The sequence below is a fragment of the Solea senegalensis genome, linkage group LG16, assembly GCF_019176455.1.
Source record: "Solea senegalensis isolate Sse05_10M linkage group LG16, IFAPA_SoseM_1, whole genome shotgun sequence".
NCBI lineage: Eukaryota > Metazoa > Chordata > Actinopteri > Pleuronectiformes > Soleidae > Solea > Solea senegalensis.
In genome coordinates this window covers 6678081-6685622 of record NC_058036.1, presented here as the reverse complement: position 1 = coordinate 6685622, position 7542 = coordinate 6678081, and the positions used below count along the sequence as shown (strand labels likewise).

General features: G+C 41.7%; 1 protein-coding gene across 1 annotated transcript; it reads right to left on the bottom strand.

Moving 5' to 3' along the window:
* Nucleotides 1–236: 236 nt before the first annotated feature.
* Nucleotides 237–2244, bottom strand: nkx2.1 (NK2 homeobox 1). Its single transcript, XM_044046808.1, is given in 3 exon segments — nt 237–1085; nt 1737–1760; nt 1763–2244. Coding segments are annotated over 3 exon segments (1053 nt in total). The 5' UTR covers nt 2103–2244; the 3' UTR covers nt 237–396.
* Nucleotides 2245–7542: the final 5298 nt, after the last annotated feature.

Here is a 7542-nt window from a genome sequence, read left to right as displayed (position 1 = left end):
ACACACACACACACACACACACAGCAGTCCTGTCGTCTCTATAATGTGGCTCCCTGTTGCAGGTGCACTTCTATATCTGACTGCTGATTCTTCTCTTCACGCGTCAATATAATTTACATAAATAAATCCCCAAGACGTTCACATCCGCAGTTTCTGGGCAACGTGTTTTCTTCCATTTGAGTCTGGCGTTTGTTTGTTTTTTTTGTGTTGTTGTTGTTGTTGTTTTTCTTCTCCAAAGAAAAACAGCAGGTGAAAAGTGAAGATGCGCAGCAGCAGCAGCAGCGACTTCACGCGCTTTTCTGTTTTCAAACGCGCGCATTTACAGTGAAAACTATAGCGAGTCCTGGTTCAGGTTCAGGTTCAGGTTCAGGTTCACATCGAAACCCGCGCCTGTTGTCACCATGTCCTGCCGTACAACAGGGCCGAGCACTGCAGGGCCGAGCCGTACTCTGAGCCCGGGGAGTTGAGGTGGGAGAGGCCGGACACTTGGCCCTGCAGGGACGGCGGACTGGAGGAGTGCGGCGCCAGATCTGGAGAGTGCGCCGTGCTTCCCACCTGCTGGCTCTGGTGCTGCCCGAGGCCGGACGTGTTGTTGGACATGATCATGACGTTGCCTCCCTGCTGGTGGTGCGTCTGCGCGGACGATGTGGGAGTGTGGCCGGTGCCTTGGCACGGCTTGCCGTCTTTGACCAGCACCGGCACGGCCACTCTCCGCGGCGACTGCTGCTGCTGCTGCTGCTGCTGCTGCTGACAGGAGCCGCTGTCCTGCTGCAGCTGCTGCTGCGACGCCTTGTCCTTGGCCTGTCTCTTCATCTTGTACCGGTGATTCTGGAACCAGATTTTTACCTGGGTCGGGGTGAGGTGGATCATGCTGGCCAGGTGCTCCCTCTCCGGCGCCGACAGGTATTTCTGCTGCTTGAATCGTCGCTCCAGCTCGTACACCTGCGCCTGCGAGAACAGCACTCGCCTCTTCCTGCGTGGGGTGCTGGACAGAGAGCCCATGCCTTTGCCCACGTCTGCCAGGGAGCTGAGGCTGCCCATGCTGCCCATGTTCATGCCCGAGGACGAGCCCATGAAGCGAGAAACTACGACACACAAAAAATGACATTCAGACACAGATATTTGATGGATCAAATAAAAATATTACCTGACAAGCAGCTGCACACAAATGTCAAGTCTTATTCATCTATAAAACACATTTTAAACAGCACGAGAACCAAAGTTATTTTCCAAAAACACACACGACTAATTAAATAAAACAGGACAAGGTGCAAAACAATTATTAAACGACGACATTCGATCAGACAAAAGCCACAAAATGACTCAGGTGTTCTTCATCCATAACTGTCAGAGCCACAAAGCGCGTCAAAGTCCATTTTAACACATAATCAAAAGTGACACATAAGTGCAGATAAAGTTCTTCAAAGCTGACGGAAAATGTTTTGTTGAAAGAGTCAACACTTGGTTAATAAATGATCTTAAATAAACGCGCACAGCTTAAATGGAGTTTCTCCACAGTGGGATTTATTTTAAAGAATGTATGAGAATTAAATATATGGATCTTCAGCTCCATGTTTTGTCCTCCCTCAAAATAAAAATAAAGACATTCAGTGTGGACATAAATGTGGAGTTTACATCTTTACGCTCAGCCAGAAAGCACACAATCACGCGCCACATATTTCATCTTCAGCTGGAAACGTGCAGGTGCGTGGAGTGTGGGGGGAAACAAAACTCACTGGTGGAGAAGCGCGGGTCCGGTTGGCTCCGTACCAGCCGGTGGCCGTGGCGCTGCCCCGCATGCCGTCCTGGTAGGAGGGCAGGTCGCCCATGTTGCCCAGGTTGCCGTTACAGTAGCCGCCCATGGCCGTGTGCGACAGCTGAGAAACACCTGCCGCGGTCATGTGGTACGCCGCGGACACAGTCCCATTGTGGCCCATGTGGTGCTGCTGCATCGCCGCCTGAGAAACCTGCGGCTGCCGGTAAGAAGTGAGAGGAGCCCCCAAGTTGTTATTCTCCATACTTAATTTCTTATAGCTCTCCTCAAGGGGACTCAAGATATCGGAAACAGAAAAAGGAGTCGTATGCTTAGGGCTCATCGACATTGTTCTGTGGCTGGAGAGAGAGAAATTAGAAGGCAAGGCAATCTCTCCTTCTCTTTTTTTTTTTTTTCCTTTTTTGGGGGGCCAAAGCCTCTCTGGTTCCTGTTGTCTCAACGTCGATCCTGGTAGATGAAGACGTAGAAGAGCGCCTCAAGTCCGCCTTAATTGGATGGAGTGGGAGCTCGGTGCTGGCTTTGGTTTGTTTTAGCTGGGTGCCAGGTTTAAGGCTACCATCAGAGGCGGGGCATCGGCAACAATACAAAAACAGCCTCGAGCCTCCTCTTTTTTTTTTTTTTTCCTCTCTCTCTCTCTCTCGCTCTCTCTTTCTCTCTCTCTCCGTGCGTAATTTCACTTACACGACATGTGCGCGTCTCTCGCGAACCATAACAGACGCGCGCATGCAAGCAGCAGCAGCTCCATGGTGAGAAATGCGTAAAAGCAGGCGCTGCGTGAGTCTTTGCGTGCGTGCGTGCGTGTGTGTGTGTGTGTGTGCGTGCAGAGCCCCTGCAGCAGCAGCAGCAGCAGCAGCAGCTGCAGCATCTGGACTCGCCGCACTTGTTGTCGCGGCTGATATAAACGCGGGCACCTTCCCCCGGCTGCGCGTCGCGGTGACCACAATGCACTTTATTAACTGTAGTGATGTTTACGAGAGGCCTCTTGATGAAAGGAGGCCTGTATGTGGACTTGAGAGTTGGAGAACCACTCCTCGGTTGAACCAGTGACTTTTAATGGCCATGAGAGGCCTCCAGTGATTGCAGGATTGTTTGTGTTGTGCCTTATCGTACTCAGACATGCAAAAGTGCACTTGCGGGGAGGGAAATTGACTGATACTGATAAGTAAATAAATACACATCCGCGTGTTAAGTAGCTGCGTAAATGATTAAACCCCCCCTTGTCTCATTTTTTTCCTTCCCTTTTTGATATCATTGGACCTCAAGCAGCGCGTAACCTAAATTCAAATGTACACACCCAGGTCAGAAAATCTGCTTTAAGTAAACGAAACAAAAACAACATTTAAACCAAACGGATTCTTGAGCAGGAGAGAAGTATGATAATACTGCCAGGTAAAGCCCACAGTCATTTCAAATCTCTATCTAATTTCCAAAGATTTTATTTTTTATTTTCCCTCAAACATTAACATTAAGATTAACTGATTTAATAATAATAATGATAATAATACTAATAATAATACTAATAATAATAATAATGATAATAATTAGAATTATTTATAATATTATTTCAATTATGATACATATAGAAAACTTTACTAAGAAGGACTTCATAACAATATTTCAGTTTCTGTATATTTTTTAAATCTCTTAATACAAACGACAACATTATCACACACACACACACACACACACACACAGTAGAACATTGTAAATAAATAAAAAATAAGAATAAGAAATAAATGAGGATCAAACCGCAGCTGAAACACTCCATGTCTCTTTTTTTCCCCACAACAATCACCATAAAGCGAGATTACCGAGATTATGTCGGTTCAGTAAAGGTCTCGTGTGGAGTGGAGCGCGAGCAGCATCATCATCATCAGCAGCAGCAGCAGCATCAGAGTGTGTTCTGCTGCAGCTTGAACAGAAACACAGCGTCTTCTGCTGGCAGAGGCTGTGACTCTGTGTCTCCTTCTCATCCGCCACGAGACTCCTCGACCTCTTAAATCTGCTGCTTCCTGTTACATTTACTACATTTCGAGGAAATAAAACGCTTGACAAAGTTGTTTTACTGTTTGTTTTTGACGCAAATGCACGAGGATTTAACTCAACACCGCAATTGTGAGGACAGTTTATCAACTGTGTGCAAATTGAAAGGTTTCTTTGTGGGGATTAAGGTGTAGAATTAGATTATTAGTTGAGGTTATAGGGCTACAATTGTGAATTTACTTGAGATTAGGATTAAGGTACCATCATTATAACACAGAAATGATTATTCAAATACTTTTTTTGTGTTGGCACATATTTAATTAAGAAATTATAATGTTTTAAATAAAATATAACATTTGAAATTAAATAAATAAAAAGTCTTTGGAAAAGAGGGCAAAATGAGCATCAGTGTGTGGGTCAGTGTGTGCATGTCCATGGTTATAGAAGCTCATTATAAAGCAGCAACTCGTGATTATGTTTCATAACTGATTGGAAACTAATGGCTGATTATTTTCTAAATGAGTCAACAAAGGTGTTTAGTCCAGAAAATGTGTTTCTCCAAAGCTCAAAATATTAGTTTTGTGTCACAGAGAAGCAAATAACCCAGAAAATATGATAATTTAATCAGATGATAAAGGATTTTATTTTAATTTAGATTTTAAAAAAAGGAAATTCAAAGACATAATGTGTCGAATTTTGTAAACAATAATTGAAGTCAACAACAAAACTCAAAATAGGTTAAGTTTGTCCATGGAGGGCTACTGTACATGGTGATCTGCCTCCTGATATAAAATCTAAAAGGCTCATTTTAGGGCGTAATAATAGTAAAACAAACAAAAAAAAAACAATTCATGTAATTATGTTATTGTTTCTGCCAAACAAAAATAAACATATACTGGCCCTTTAAATCAAACTACAGTGCAGTAACAATAAGTAATAACCAATAACTTTCTTTATAACAATGAAAGGAGGATGCTTTTATAATGCTTTTAAATATTTCCTCATTACTAAGCTATGACCTGGATATTACTTTAAAAATAACGTAAAAATGATGTGTTACTGTCATAATATTGTATAATATTATGTCCTCTGTACTATGTGTAACTTTAAGCTGCTTTAGAAATAAGATGGCAGTAGCATAATATTACTGAGATGTGTGTGTGTGTGTGTGTGTACACCTTATGTTGTGGGGACCTCAGTCTGTTAACACAGTCAAAAAGCCACGTAGTCATTATATTTATGGTGAGAGTAAGTCTCCAGGAAATGAATGTAAGTCAATGCAATGTCCTCTGAAGTCAGTCTGTGTGTGTGTGTGTGTGTGTGTGTGTGTGTGTGTGTGTGTGTGTGTGTGTACCTGGTATTGCTTATGTTGTGGGGACCTCAATCTGTTGACCCGGTCACAGTATGGGGGACTTGTCTTCCTTAAGGGGACATAAATTAAGTCCACATAAGATTTTATGGTAAAAGCATATTTTAACCCTTTAACACCTAAGCCTCAAAATGGCTGGACTTTTTTTTGCTTTATTTAAACATAAAGGGGCCAAAAATGTCCTGTAAGTAAGTGCTTTTGCCCATTTTTCCGGAATAACTTTCAATATCTGGCAGTTATTTACAATTGACTGCATGTTAAAATAGTGCGTTAACCATTTAAAATGAAAAGGGTTCAATTTGAACAGTATGAAACCTATTTACAATTTAAAAAAATGAGTTTTTGGCTCAATCCAGAAAAAGGGGTAAAACACTATACAGGTGTTTGAGCATAAACTGGTGCACACTTGCACGGGTGTTTCCTCTGCGATACACTCAGTGTTAAAGGGTTAACGTTAGGCTGGGGTCAGGGATTAGGATTAGGCGTTATATTGAAGTTATATTTTAGAGGACGTCTCCAGGAAATGAACGTAAATCAATGCGATGTCCTCTGAAGTCATGGAAACCAGCATGTGTGTGTGTGTGTGTCTCACTCCTGCCTGTGTCTTGTCACAGCAGCTTTAATTGTTTTTTGTATCTGATGCATCAATTTAAAGAGCGGTGTGCACACGGCGACGACGACGACAACAACAACAACAGCAGCCCGTATTCCTCCTATTGCTTTTCAATTATCTTTAATGAAGCAATGTTATCATATACAGCCCAAGGCTCAATATTACAGTTAAGACAAATTGTTTGGGTGATAGCTGAGGTGCGGACGTGTAATTTGCAGGCCATATAATCGCAGCCAATTTGAAATTACAGCATGTTTTTTTCCCGAGGTAAACCTTGTCTATGCTTCCCTTAATTACGGAATACCGCTAGACATTCTTAATCACCTAAATCAGTACCTTTCCCCTGTTCTGGCACATGGCAATTATGGCCAATTAGTGGTAATTAGTGGCGGCTAATTCCTCAGAATAATGAGGACACTTTGAAGTGGAGGGTATGGGGCTATCGAGCCCTTTGTTACCGAGGCTCCACGTTGTTGTTTATGAAGTGATTGGTGTGTGATATAATCCAGAGAGCAGGTTCAGAAGGAAAAAGAAAAAGAAGAAATGTTATTATTCCGTGCACTCAATAAATCAACTTCTTTGAAAAGTAAAATAGTTGCGTCTCACCTACCTTTCCCTCCTCAAAACTTTCACCCAACTTCTTTCATCCATTCACACCGTCACCGCTGTCTGCAGTGATCTGTAGGGGAGGAGAAAAAAAACACATGTTGAGAAGAAAACCAGAATCATCTCCATGTCTCCATGACTTCAAATATCTTCATAACTTAAGTACAATACACACAAGATAGTCATTTAAATTGAAAAAAAGTAATAAATTAAGCCACTCCATTAGAACTTGGGCACTTTTTTAATCTGGATTAAATCCTCTTTACAAAAGGTGACATATACAGTATATACAGGGAATTCTTGCTAGAAACAAAAGGCCGTAAGTAATATGAAAATAAAATAAATAATTAAGTAAAATAAAAAAGACTGCACTACCATACACTCTCTTTTTTAATTTTTATGTCTTAACTATTATTATATTGTATTTTTGTTCAGCAAACTAAAGCACCAATGTGCAGATTTTTAGATTTCTTTGTGGTCGACCCTCCAGTAGGTGGCGCCCTAGGTGACCACCTCTATATGCCCTGTGCGGACCATGTAACTCAGGGGTCTCAAACTCAAATAATCTGGGGGCCACTGAGTAGTTTATTATGTATATTTGTGGTTTTCAAGTGGCAGGGCCACGTGAAAATGATTGTGGGGACCACTTGTGGCCCACAGCACGCAAGTTTGAGACCTCTGATGTACGTTATTAAAGAAATATGGATTACTAGTGATATGAATTGATGCAAACAATTGACTATGTGTACAATGTAGGAAGTGGATGCATAACAAAAAGTTTACAATACATTTTGGGATTTAAAAAAAAAAGACTCATATGTTGGATCTAAATTTGAGGTGCAATTACTTTCATTTCCAGATAAAATAATTATACTTTTTTTTTTTACAATCATGTGATTATTCATTAGCACAAAATGAGCCTGGTTGCTATTTGGGACCACAATGTTTTTTTAAACAGTCGCACACAAGGGACAAACATGGACGAACATCTTTGGAGTTGTGATGCTAACTGAAGGCTACAGTTTCACACACACACACACACACACACACACACACACCTTCACCCAGAAATGTTACGTACCGTATCTTTAATTACTCTAGTTCTGTATGTGATGGTGGAATTAAACACTGGCATAAATCACATAAAAGTGTCTAAAAAGTGATTAAATCTCCATTTTTAGAGGAACTCCGTGGAAA